We start from the raw sequence: 14,556 nt of genomic DNA on the forward strand, positions 1-14,556 counted from the left end.
GGAAGTCCTTTAATTAAGGAAGATAGCTCTCAACTCCTTTGGCCACGAGCAGGAATTTAAAACAAAATTGATCTAATTCTTAAAAAGAGCATTAGCAGGAATGAGAATCACAGTTGTAATCATCCTGGTTATTTAGATGTCCAACTCTAGGCATTATTTTTGCAGGAGAGATATTGGAAGGGGTTTTAAACCAATTCAGGGATATTTCATCTGTCACTGTAGGACACATTTTTTCTCCACATAGAAACTGTAAAAATGTATTGACTGCTGGTTTCCTTTTGAACACTCAAAGAGTGCTGCTTGACTTAGGAAGAGCAAAATGATAGCGAAATAATGTGTCAGAAGTGTGTGAATCAATTCGGAGTGATCACTGGGTCTTCAGTGCTGAATCATTTGTTGGGTCATGTGTTCGGTGTGACCACAGCACACAGGGCTTCTGTTCAGTCTGTCAGTTGTGTGTCAGCTGAGAAAGCCTCAGATAGGCTTTCAGAAGTGTGAGCACAGAAGCAATATGTACTACCCATTCTTATGTTTCTGGGGCTTTGTTTTGGGGTTTTAGTGTTGGATTTATTTTTTTCCTGTTTGTTTGCTTTTTACTGGGCTTCATGACATAGAAATCTGTGAGGTTTTTCTCAGCTGCAGTCTGTGAGCTGCTGCAAGGGTGTGATCTTATAGGGTATTTTTCATGCCACAACCAGGAATCTGTGCATATGTACTTATGTATACCTTGGAGACCTGTTTCAGGTGAGTCATTCCGCAGCTGAAGTAAAATGTGGAATTTAACATGTTGTTCTTTTCTGACCGTAGAGAATTTGCATTTACATTGAAGGCGCTGCAAGACTGAATCACCAGCATGCCTCTTACTCTGTTGAACCAATATCTGAAATTTTTACCCCCAGATTTCATCAATGTCATCCCGGTTTTACTTTTTCAGGCTAATTTTCTCCACCCATGCTGAATTCTGTCCCTTTTTGCAACTGAGAATATAGTTGAAAATAACTTTATGGATTTAGTCCACAGCTAGGGTACTGTGTAGGAGCAAGAAAGGCCTCAGGACTGATCTCTGCACTGCTGCTCATCTCAAGCTCCATAAGCAAGGAGGTGGGGTGCAAGTAGGTGGAGATCAAGAAAACAACCCAGGATGTGGGTGGAAAGCATCTAGGTGAGAGGGCTCAGTATTTGTAACCCTGTTCTCAGCTCTGCTGTGCCCTTGTAACGGTAAAATTGCCTTAGATGTTCTTGAGAATCCCACATTATTACTGATGTAACATGGCACCAACACTCAATGATTTACTGGTGTTGGAAAGAAAGCATGTGGCAGGAATAACTCCATCATGGAATGACTTTTCCCATGGGAGAATTGCTGCTGTGAAACCGCAGCTTTCTACCTGCAGTGATCCAGCCTTCTGCACCATTTACTACTCTTCCAGTAAATGCTTTGCCTTTCTGCTTTCTCTCAAGGCTTAGTTGAAGCACATGAATGTTAGTGATATGTGAGGCACTTAAATATTGGGTGACTGCATTTTATTAAATATAGTCATTCATCACCTGTTAGACCTGATAGAAAAAGTTTCTCATATTGTGAGGAAAGCTATGACTATCTGTGCCTGAGCTGTGTATTTTTTTTTACTTGCATGAAGACTGTAAATTCTGTATGTACTCTAGCTCATATCAGAAGATCTTGAGGCGGCTTGTGTGTTACTCCCAGCCCTGGGTTTTTCAAAAAATATTAGAAGGAACATACCAGAAGCCCAGCTTTTGAGTTAGAAAGTGCACTTCTTACTGTTACACTTCTGAACTGAGCATTTTAAAGTAGAGAAAGTGAAAAAAATGAATCCCCTTAGAGTGCTTGTTCAAAGTAAATAAACCTTTTAATTTTAGTCGTCATTATGATTTGGGACAGAAAAGGATTATGGGGTCTTTTAAACTCCAGAGGTTGACAGCAAAGATAGTAAAGTCTTCAATATTTGATACGTTATCTTGAAAAAAAGATCTCCAATAGGAAAACATTAATAATTTCTAATACCAAGTGCTTCACTGTATTGTGCACCCTACTAAAATTAGTATTATCAAATGATTACTCTATTTACAGTTGCTATTTTCCAACAAAACCAAAAAGACACTTCTGTGGAAGTTTCCATTTCTGAGCCCTATTTGATGATTACTACACAGCCAACTGTTACAACTAAATAACTTCTCTTTTCTTCTCTTCTCTTCTTTGACTTAAGGGAGTTTCTGTCATCAAAACAAAATAAAACAAAAAAACTTGTGAGTCAGAGTAACTAAAGGATTTTACAGATGCATGTTTGTGCAGATGATGTTTAGAAGATACAAGTTTGTCAGAGCATGTTTATTATTATGCAAAATAATTCATGAAAGACATAGCTTCAGGCATGGAACAACTCCATGCAAAGACCAAATTTAACATTTATACTATTGATTTAGGCAGACGTAAGTCATTTCTGGAGAAATGCAATGCTGGAGACTCATCAAACATTCTGGAGATTTGATTACAGATCAGGTTGAAAAATTCAGTTGCTACAAAAGCATATGCACAGCTTTCAGGAAAGGTTATAATAGAAAGTCTGAGTATGATTTTCAGGGGGTTTGGATATTATTTCAGTACTCTTTAGGTCTTTTCTGTCTTCAAAGGCTAAAAAGATGTTTTTTTAGAGGAAAATTTCTAACTGTATACATTTTGATTCTTTAGGAAGTAATAGAAGCTATTGCTGAGTGTGCATTTAAGACGTCACCCTTTCCAATCCTCCTTTCCTTCGAAAATCATGTGGATTCGTAAGTAATTACTTTGTTTCCCTGTAAGGTTTTACATTTTTATAACTAAGGACAGGATTATGTATGAATTTGTGGCAGCTTTACTATCTGACATAATCAACAGATCTTACTAAAACAAAAACTTGCACCGGCTTATGTACCCCAAATGATCAGAATGAATTGGGCATATTATTAATTTTTTTTCTGAATTAGAAACTTTTGTATTGTCGTGGTTCCGCTCGAGTGGGCAGCCGAGCTCCACCACAGCCGCTCTCTCACTCCCCCTCCTCAAAGAGGAATGGGGAGAAAATATGTGAAAAGGGCTCAAGGATTGAGATAAGGACGAGAAAATCACGCAATAATTATTGTAACGGGCAAAACAGACTCGGCATAAGGAGATAGTAAGATTTATTGCCTACAACTAACAAGCGAGAGAAGTGAGAAAACAAAGAAAAAAAACCAAAAGCACCTTCCCCCCCCATCCACCCTCTTCCACCTCCTCCCCCCGAGCGGCGCAGGGGAACGGGGAATGGGGGTTATGGTCAGTCTACAGCACTTCTTCTCTGCCGCTCCTTCTCGGTCACTCTCGTCCCCTGTGCTGTGGGGTCCCACCCACGGGATGCAGTCCTTGATGAACTGATCCGGCGTGGGCTTCCCACAGGCAGCAGCTCTTCCAGAACTGCTCCAGATATGGGTCCGTACCACGGGGTCCATCCCTCAGGAGAAAACTGCTCCAACCTGGCTCCCCTACGGGCAGCAGCTCCTGCCGGGTCACCTGCTCCTGCGTGGGCTCCTCTCCACGGGCTACAGGTCCGGCCCGGAATCTGCTCCGGCAGGGGTCTTCCACAGGCGGCAGCCTCCATCGGTGCAGGGCCACCTGCTCCACCGTGGTCTCCTCCACGGGCTGCAGCGTGGAACCCTGCTCCACCGTGGTACTCCATGGGCTGCAGGGGGACATCCTGCTTCACCATGGTCCTCACCACAGGCCGCAGGGGACTTCTGCTCCGGCGCCTGGAGCACCTCTCCCCCTCCTTCTACACTGACCTTGGCGCAAGGCTGTTCCTCGCTCCTCTCACTCTCCCGGCTGCTGTGTGGCGCAGCGTTTTTTCCCTGTCTTAAATATGCTCTCACAGAGGCGAAAAACAACATCGCTTATTGGCTCGGATCTGGAAAACAGTGGGGCCCTTCCCAAACATGGGGCAGCTTCTAGATCTTTCTCACAGAAACCACCCCTATGGCTCCCTGCTACCAAAACCTTGCCACGTAAACCCACTACAGTATGAAAGAAAAAGCTTGAATAACTGTGAGACAAATTCTGTTAACTTGGCAGTCTCGATATGTCCTGCTGGAATGAAGTGATACTTCAGCAAAGAAAAAGAAGCAATATTTCACCTGCTTAATGACCTTGTTTGGCATGATAAATAAAATAATAATAACAAAAAAAAATGAAGTGCATCTCTTCTATGCATAGAATTGGTCTGTTTCTCATGTGTTAGAAGTAGAGGCCAGAACCATAGGCTAGCTAGGATTGCAAAATAGGTTACGTGGAAGTCCAGGAACTGTTCAGTATCTGCCAAAAACAAAACAAAAACAAACAAAGAAATTTCCTAAGCTGTTTTCTGGTTTTGTTTGTTTGTTTGTTTTAATTGCAAAGAATGCTTGTTTTCCTGTGTAAGAAAAGAAAACAAAGTGAAAACGCTTCTAAATTTGTCCCAGTTATCTATGTTACTACTATTTTAGTGTTTTGTTTGTTTGTTTGTTTGTTTCTTTTTTAAGTTTGACATAATGTTTTGCTTGGTTTTGAGTATAGAAAGAGACCACATGGTTCAAAATGGGGTGAGACTGACACACAGAATGTGCCTTAACTTCAGTTGCCTTTTCTGCTTTTGTTTTCTGCTATGAAAACATTTGCAATGCTTCTGGGGCCAGTTTGGTTTAAGAAACTTTTTTTCTTTTTCATTTAAAATAAAAAGTAATCTTTGGGAATGTTATGAGTGATTTAATACAAGTCAGAAAAGACGTCAGAACTTTTTCTCCTCTAAAAGGAAAAAGGGTGAGGGCTAACTGCTTTTCCATTGTTTTAGAAAGAACATTCCCATCATAAGGGAAGGAACTGGTAGAAGAAGCTATGTGAGAATGTTTTAAGAACAGATATGGCAATACTGATATAAAAAAAAAATGATGTAGGTAGAAAACTTTAAAACCTGAGAGCTGACCTACACTACCTCTGTGCCTTACAGATTAAGTTAACATTACCTTTTGTTGATGAGTATGTTTGCTATGTGCACATTTAAAGGACACATGGTTATTGTTAAAACAGCTACCTAACTGTTAAATCCTGCTTAGTTGGTTCTGTTCTACTCTAAAAGATCGCACAGATGCTCTATTTAATTTCTTTCTCTAATCGGTCCCCTCACTCCTTACTTGTTGGTATAAGTTATATCACTTTCAACTTGCTTATACTCACCTGCAGCTATAGGTTTTAATTCACAGCACTTCCAAATGCAACCTCTGGTCTTCAGAAAAGGTCTCAACCATCATTCTTCAATGTATTATATTTTGTATTAATTCTTCTCGATTTTTAAAATGTAAATTCACTGTGTTGCTATAAGGCAGAGAAGAAGCAACATCAGATTTATCTTAAAGAGAGCACTTAGATTTTTCTTCCTGCAGTCAGTAAGACTTAAATCTTCAAATATTCCAGGGTGGTCTGTTCTATTTCAACAAAGTAAAATAGTAAATGGTTGCACAAATTAAACTTCTGTCAGATGTAAGTTATGTATGTAAGGGGCTTTAAAACTGTAAGATGAAACTTTGTCAAGGTTAAAGGTGTTGTGATACTGCAGGAGCAAGTCAAAGATGGACCAGAGTTACGGCTGCATTATTCCCATCTTTACAGTTTTCTCCCACGGAAGCCACTGTACCTTTCTCTTCAGAAAACTCTGGTCATGGAATAATGAATTATCCCAAATTGTATTATTAGATGGCTTTTTTTTTCATGTGTTCCTATGATATAAGTTTTTAGCAAAGCAACTCTAGGGAAGCAATATCAAATATTTCCTCTTTGTAAGGCTTTTTGCTATTTATGATTTTTTGCTGCAGTAAACTATAAGGCTTAGTGTGTATGAATTCTAATTTTGCTTTGGCTGTAAATAATTTCTAGTTATTTTACTGACTGCTACAATTATCCCTTCATTTCTTCACTAGTTGCTAGGGAAATCTGCAATTAGTTATGCCACTCGAGGAAACCTTCACCTAATTCCGTGGAATGCTCTGTTTGTCTTTTCATTTGCTTGGAATGTTGTTTTTCTCCTAGATTGTAAAACTAGGTTTGTGAGTTATTAACAAACAATGATAAGTGTTTTCATGGAACTGTTATCAAATCCTAATGACATCAATTCCTACTTCGGTGTGACTCAAATTTTTCTGCTGATTTTCAAATTACGAGGGTAATTCATGGGTGAAATGCTGATCCAATACAAAACAGTTGAAATACCGACATTGGTTTGAACAGAAATACAGTTTAACTCTGTGTTTTGTATGCATGACTTTCAGACATTGCAATTGTCAGATGTTTTAAGTTATACATCACCAATATAGATATGACAGTGTTAATCACCAGGGGACTTAAAATACAGTTTTTCTTCCTTCTGTTTCTTGTTCAAGAGAGTATTTTTACCACTTTTTGTCCACCTAAGGAATAAATCATTTGTCTGTTGGCATGTAGTGCCATTTTAATTTTTTTTTTTTTTTTTTTTGTATTTCCTGTAAAGAATCCCCTCAAATGTCTTTTATAACATGCGAAGAAATTTAATTTCCTTTACTGTAATTCCACTGTGTCATATATTCATTCTTGCTTATTTATATACAATAAAAAAATAGAAAAAGAGGTAAGCATATAGACTTTGGAATATATAAAATATTATATATACCATCATTTTTATTGAACTCTAAATATGCACACTGAAAAAAAGACAATGCTAAGAAAATATATTACTTCTGTCAAAAAATGAAAACTGTCCTGAAAATTCTTAAAAGACCTCAGGAAGACCTTGATGTTTGAAATTGGGCTTACAAGAAGATAAGCTATCTGCAAATCTGAAAGCAGACACTCTATAATTAGAAATGCACTGATGACATAGCAAAAAGGTTAAGTGATCCTTGAACAGTATCCATATAAGATTGCTTCCAAGATTAAATTTAATTACAGTTATTCATACTGCTGATTTCTTGCTGGAACTGTTACTTCAAATATTAAAAGGATTTTTATCACTTTTTCTTCCTACACTTTAAATTATTTTAGTCTCTTCTGGGGAGGATCTGTGTCTTTATTTGTCTTATGCAGAGTAACTATCTCTGCAGAAGTGATAATAATACAATGTTAGGAGCAGCAGTTGCGCAGTAGTGCTGGAGAGCCTCTGTGGTTGACCTTCATAATAGGCCCAGTACAAACACAGTAAAACAAAATACAAGCAATGCAATAATGTTAACGAAAACATTTCTTCAGATTCTCTGTATTTCCATATCTCCAGGTATCATGTTACCATTTTATCTTCCTGTGCCCTGGCACATTCTGGGGGCATACGTAATTGCTCCATGTGATACCTGTCCATATCCACACAGTGAAAAACATAAAGCAGATCAAGTCAGCTGTTTTGAGACAATTCATTTTCATTAAGCTATGTGAATGCCAAGAGAATTTCCAATAGCAATAGGTGTGAACATTTTTTCTTTAGGAAAAACCTGTTTTTTTGTTTCTTAACAATGCAAATGGGAAAATACGTTGTTGTAGAAAAGTTGGTATTTAGTTGGTTGCTTGAAAAGAAGGGAAAGTAAAAGAAAACTTATACTCCAACTTTTAAAGTACTATAAAAGTAATACATAATAATATATACCATTACTAATGATCTTTCTCTTGAAACAATATGTATTTCTGGGGGAATATGCAAAAAATACCACTCATTTAAATGCTGGTAGTTTTAAATATCTCATAAATTTCTCGGCTCCTTTCTTCGGAGCTTTTAAAATAACTGTGCATATGGTCCAGTTCACAATGAAAATTAATTCTGTAACAAAAAAACTTTTGTTCTTTGGCCTCCAATATTGCAAGATTTTTTGATAGTTTTAAAAACTGTTAGGTTTTCTGCATAATTTTGCTTTTCCTCCTTTTTGCCTCTGCAAAGTGATGATTAGGATTTTATGTGCTAAACCAAAATATGCTGCTTTAAATGTTTCTCTTATGCATAAATAAAAGTCCTCACTGTGTGTTCTTTGAGGTAAACATGTAATTAAACATGGAAGATCAAAAGAATTTGTTCTAGCTGTGGTGACAGTATGAAATGTATTAGATTTAAGTTTTGTATGTTTTTTCTATTTCTTATCGAGAGTTCTTTTTTGGAGTTGGTGTGCCCATTTAAAAATGCTGATGTTGCATCTCACATCTAATTACTAGGACTTCAGTAATTGTGCTCTTGTGATTCAAGGAAATGTCCCTTGAACTTTCTGGGTCCTCAGATCATGGGCCTGTTCAAAAAACAGTGGTGGAGAAGATTGAAATAAACTTCCCTTTAATGACTTCTTGTAAGCAAGATGTGCAGCAAATACCCAGTCTGCTTTCTTACTAGAGCAGAGTGAGGTGCCTTTATTTTCCTTGGTAGCTCGCGGTTAGTAATAGCTAACACACAGTCATTGCCTGATCTGTTCTTCCCATCACCTTCTCCCTCGTGGGTTCTTAGTTTCACTGCCTTGCCTGTGTTCATCTTAATTTTCCATCCTCAGCTAAAAGTGGCTCTTAGCTTTTTTTCAGAATTAGCTGCATGTAAAAGAAAGCATCGATGAAATCCTGTAGTGATTTAAACTGCAAGCAGCTCTTGTAGAGCTTGGTGGAATAATTTAAAACCTACTCTCAATATGTTTTGTAAATGACTGAGCTAATGACCGTTGCACCCTGAATCTGCTTCAAGGGACATCCAGAATGCTGATCTTGGGGAAATTACGTTTTCTGATTCACATGCCACCCAGCCTTCATCTCAGCTCTGGTTTGGCCCTGCTGAACCCAGGAAGAGCTCCGGTGCCAAGTGCTCAGTTGGTGGCTAATGACAAAATAGGCATAGAAGTTGCTGTACTCCTAGTTTTTAAGAGAAAAATGAGCACGCCTTTTTTCATATATACCGAGCTCTACTTTGTCCTGAAAAATAGCTCCATGGTAACATAACTGCTTATACCATTCGTGTATCTTTCATGATATGCAGATCATAATTAATAGTAGTTGAGGTTATATTAAGCAAGATAAACCTGTTCTTTCATCAAAACTTCTCAACAGAGTATCAAAAATGGAAAATATCAAATAAACCTAAGCCTCGGTTGTTGCAGATTTTATTAAATGGACACGTATAACAAAAATACACAGTTGTCTAAAATTAGAAAGAGAGTGACTGTAGTACTGAGCTACATTTTCAGATGATTTGAGTAATATTTCTAAGCAATGTAACCTATTTTCAGTCCTAAAATTCCCATCACTATGGTATGCAGCAATTATTTCATTCTGGAGTTGCACTTTGGGAAAATTGATTATAAGTAGAATTTGCTGAGGTTCAGTTTATTTCTAGAGGATGTCATGAAAACCACCGAAGTAATTTACGATGGTAAAATTTGACTCTGTATATAATTTAAAAAGAAAATACATAAATAAGGAATCTGACCAGTGACCCAACCAGTAATCTAATCATCGAGCAGCTCCACCTGGTATATTGGTCCTAGTTATATATGCATTACATGCATGCAGTATTTAATTAAAAATGCAGTTACACCAGCACTTATTACAGCAATTCTCCAAATTGGCATAATACATCTTAGCAGTAGTACCAATTACATCTACACTGTGACTTCTGCCAATGGGCATCCGGCAGGAGGAATACTTCTGGTGGAGCTGGCGAGAGCAGTGCAAGCTGCTGGTGCCAGCCTCACCCGTGAGGTCTGTGGCTGGGCCAGCACTTTGTGGCAGAGAGCAGCACAGAGCTGCAGCACAGCTGCGAGCAGGGCTCTAGCTGGACGGGCTGTCACACTGCACAGCCACAGCACCCAGAGCACTCATCTCACGTCAGCTAACACAAATAGGGTGGGAAAGTGGGCTGTTATAAGGAAAGATGCAGTAAGCTAGCTGTGTTGCTACCAGCGCCTTTAACTGATGCATTTTTGCTGCTTTTGAAACCCAAGTAACATCTTCTGCTCGTTCTTCTGTATGGTTGTGCCCTGTAGATGCACGGGGAGAGGTGACGTGTACCCACAGTTTGGGAAGTTTAACAGAGGCACCTGCAGAGGAGGCTGTGTAACAGTTTGGGCTGTGATGCATTAGGTTAGGTATGACAAATAAGAGAAAGAAATCCAAACGAGAAGAGGTGGTGCAAGAAGAATATCTGGCATGTGTATAAGGTAACACCAGAAAAATACTTAAACTTTGAATAAAAATGTTGCCTGAAAGAGGCAACTTCATGCAACAGTTATTTCCAGGTAACTACCGACATCCTCATTTTTTGTTTTCTACTAGGCATGTGGGAAAATACAACTCAGTGTTAAAAGTTCAGTTTCACTATTATTCAAGTGCCTACTGACTTCATGTGTCATCCTTTTGATAAGCTCTATCAGAGGAATTGGAATAATTGCATGATATATCTATGCCTCTGTGAACAATTCACAGTGATTGGAACAGGAAATTATATCTGGTTTAGGGATATTAGATATTCCATTACTGTAGCTTTCAGTCTGTAGCATTAGTCGGACTCATTTATTTATTTCTTTTCCACCCTTTAGCCCTAAACAACAGGCAAAAATGGCAGAGTACTGCAGATTAATATTTGGAGATGCACTGCTTATGGATCCATTGGAAAAATATCCGGTAATATGGTTTGGTATTTATCAAATCACAGATATCTGTGTTTTCATTTAAGTGTTTCAATCCTGTGTCATTCTTTATATATGGCCTTCCAAAACATAATCTAAAGGAAGGGGGTTAAATGGCATGTGCTGCGGTGATTTAAGCATATAGTTTCTGTTGCAGAGATTGTTCCATTACAGTGAATTGTAATCCTTTAAATGCAATTGATTCCTATAGCTGCCATTTTATAACGTATGCTTTCATATTTGAACTAATACTTATTGCAGTTATTACTGTAGACATTTCATAAGGTATTTTCCATAAGTGCTCTCAGTAGCCCAGTTTCATTTAACATCGAGGTTGCCTCTTTTGCAAGATACGCTTCACTTTAACAGGGCTCATAGTGCTTACAAAATTATCTTTCACCATGTGGGCCCTAAGAAATTGCCATAAGCTTGTTTCTTCTGTTGTAACAAATTTCTCTTCCTTTTCTTCAAGCTTGAGCCTGGGGTTCCTCTTCCAAGCCCTATGGATTTAATGTACAAAATTCTAGTGAAGAATAAAAAGAAGTCCCATAAGTCTGCAGATGGAAGTGCAAAAAAGAAGCTCTTAGAGCAAGCTTCCAACACATGCAGTGAAACATCTAGCATGTTTGAACCTTCCTCCCCAGGAGCAGGTATGAATTGAATCTACAAATATATTTCTCACTAAAACACAAATGCTTAATTACAGCTGTGTTTTTCAAGCCATTTACATTGCTCTAGCAAGGTAAAGGTACACCAGTGTAGGTTTTACTCAGCAGGAAACAACACTAAGTGTCGTTACTCCAGGAGCCTGAGAAAGCTTGAGGCTGAGGAATCACGTATGGAGTGACCTAAAGATCAGTGATGTGTATTAACATTTATCTGTGCTGTTTAGGAAATAGAGCAAGCAGCCAACTTACTCACCCTTGTCTGCCTTTGTTGCATGCCTAAGCCCAACATCAAATATAAATGTTTTCTTTTTTTGTTGCTTCTGATATGTGCATATCATTTGGTATCCTTTTAGAGCCATGCTACATTTAACCTGTTGCACAGAAGAACTGCAGTGGTTCTGCAATGTCTAAGATTTAGGGTAACTTGGGTAGAATATCTGTTTGTCAAGCAGGGCTTTGCAGTAGTTGGGAACATGTTGCAGAACTCTATGCAAAGTGCTCTAAAATGTTCTTCTGTTCCAGAGATGGAAAAAACAAAAACAACAACAACAAAAAATTACAAATATTTGTTACCATCAGCAATTGTTAGGAATGTAGCCAATGGAAAGAATTGTATATCGTTTAATTTGTTCATTATCAGCGTAACTTTAAAAATCAGAAATGAATTTGAGAAGTTGTTTTCATTTAATGCATATATACTATTAATGCCTATAGGATCTGCAGGGGACCAGTGTGGGTATTTTATGCAAAAATACAGTAAGATACATCCTTTACAATGAAGAGCTTAAAGCCTAACTAGAACAGGAAAAATGCAGAGAAAGAGATAATTAAGTATTTACTTTAAACCATGGTAGCAGATCAGCATCAGGACAAGCAACAAAATGTATGTATCCTGATTCCCAACCAAGTGTCTGTTCCCTGGACCAGAATTTCTTCTTCCTCTTAAGACTGAAATTTTGAATTGCTAAAAGCAGAAATATTTATGTCCTATTAGTGGAATGCTCACAGTGTAGATTGAAATCTCTGCTGGAATATAAGTTCATTGCCATTTGCCTTTTTTATTTTTTTCAGTTGTTTGTAGTTTTTTCTAAAGTCTGATTAATGGAGCTGAAAATTTTCATGCTGGCAGTTTGCCTCAAGCTGAACTAAAAAAAAAAAAAAAATCATGCTGAATTTCTGGATAACATTGTATATCCTATTAGAAACAAAGAAAGAAAGAGTTTTCAGCAATTGTGTTAATACATTTTTAAAAGGCCATGCTTTGGTGTAGGTCTTGGATTTCAAAAGAAGATTCATCCTGGTGTCAGGAATGATTTTAATACTGTTTTCATGATTTCCTTTAGACAAACACAAGCAACAGAAAAATACATGAGAATACGCCAACCTCCTCCATTCCAAAAATTGAAATCAGTCCTGGGTTCCTAATCTTACTGTTTTGTTACCAGCATATAGTGAGAAATGAACAGCATACTGCATGACTTCTGCTTTATGTTTTTTTCTTTTTCCTCTGTCTGATCTTAATTGAGGATAACAGCTTTGTTGTACTTCAGGAACCCCTCTGTGCATTTTTATAGGAAAAGACTTGGGCTGTGAGTGATGACATCATGTGAATGATGAATCTGTGTCAATGATGAGGCAAGGCAGGGGAATAAGTCCCATAAAAGGGTGTGCAATTTTAAACATTAACTGTGAATATTATATCTGTATTGCCTGTGTAGCAATTTCTGTAAACTGTAGATTTTGAAGATGAATACAATTTAGAAAATGCTAGAACTGAGATGGCAAAATAATGTGGTCACTTGGTTCATCTGTGACTGCCAAAATACATTACTTGTAATCCTTGCCATTGTTTCTCCTTTAGAGCCTATGCCTCTTTTGGAGAATGAAAATTAGTCAATATTTTTTTGCTCTTTGTCAGTCAATTCTTGATCCCAGGTCTAGCATCTTCACCTCACAGTGAATTTCTGTAGGGATATTCATGCTGCATATAAACACTCAACAAACAACAGTGAATTTATCTGAACAATACCTGTGGGGAGTGAAATAGTATTAATCCAATTTAATCTGAGAACAACAGAGTTTGAGAGGGTTTAAGAACAGTTTGGGGGCAACTGACAAGGAACATCCGGGATTTGTTGTTAAAGACTGCACTGAATTTTTAAGTATTCAGAACACAGCTCCAGAGATTTCAGCTCCAGCTCCAGCTATGAGCACTGAGCATTTCTGTAAATCAGATGCCAGCTTTCTGTGAACATTTTTTAAAAATTATTTGGTGTTTTATGACTGCTGTGGCAAGACCCAGAGTAGAGCCTGGTTCTACAGGGCAGTGCCCAGCAGTCATCAAGACTCACATCTTTGCACTGCCTCGTTCCTCAGAGGCATCTCAGTATTGGCAACTTGTAATGCACTGCAGACATCATGCTCTTCTATACCCAGCACCAATTTCTATACGCTGCATGAGGAGAATAATTCAATTAAAGACTTGCTAAAAGAAGCCTAATTCTTAACTTTTCTTAACATGAAGTGTTTCAATTCTCCAACCTTAATATAATCTTTACACTTAGCATGTTGGGCATAATATTCAAATAACTCTACTGTATTGTTTAGCACCTGTGAGAATTACTGCAGATCTGCAGGAGAAAGTTGTGCTGATGTAGCCTTCTTGAGATTTTAAATGATTTTTTTTCACAGCAGTGCAAAAAATATGGAGATCTGTACGTCAGTTGATAGCAGGCTTCTCTGTGTCTTACACTGCTTGAGGTCAGATTTAATTAAACCCAAATAAACCATTCTTGTGATATCTTTATAAAACATACCATATGAAAGCTAGGTGATGGTGATATGGTAGCAATAATTAAAAAACAGTTCTGAAGCAACAGCTTTTCAGAATGGCTTGCAAGTTTTTTCATGGAACTGATGTAAAAACCAACTTCAGTAGGGTATAATATCTGTAAGTGTAAAAAACTTATATCCAACAGCTTGGGATAAAGAAGCAATGCTGGCAAAGCAGAAAAAGAATTTCTGAGATAACATTTGTGAGATTCTCATTTTGTTAAAGAAGAATCTTAGACCTGGTAGTTTTAGCACAAGTAACGCAAACAAATAAGTGAGATTTTCAAAGAAGCCATTTACATATAGGTTACACTGCAGTTCTGCTGGGTGAGGCCATATGTTGTACCAAAATTAGGCCTGTACTGAAAGTAGCCAAAGCTCACTA

At 37.8% G+C, this 14,556-nt stretch overlaps 1 protein-coding gene across 6 annotated transcripts in view; it reads left to right on the plus strand.

The window, feature by feature from the left end:
• PLCB1 (phospholipase C beta 1) overlaps positions 1-14,556 on the plus strand; it is a 374,969-nt gene that overhangs the window by 262,692 nt on the left and 97,721 nt on the right. For all 6 annotated transcript variants that reach the window (XR_014618326.1, XM_084284914.1, XM_084284915.1 and 3 more), the window contains 3 exons: positions 2,711-2,793; positions 10,582-10,666; positions 11,144-11,321. Coding sequence is in view for 5 of the 6 variants with exons in the window: in XM_084284914.1 (XP_084141040.1) it covers positions 2,711-2,793; positions 10,582-10,666; positions 11,144-11,321 (346 nt within the window). In the remaining variant the exon portion in view is untranslated. The remainder of the gene's footprint in view (positions 1-2,710; positions 2,794-10,581; positions 10,667-11,143; positions 11,322-14,556) is intronic.

The sequence above is a fragment of the Netta rufina genome, assembly GCF_964035555.1.
Source record: "Netta rufina genome assembly, chromosome: 3".
In the NCBI taxonomy this organism is placed as follows: Eukaryota; Metazoa; Chordata; class Aves; order Anseriformes; family Anatidae; genus Netta; species Netta rufina.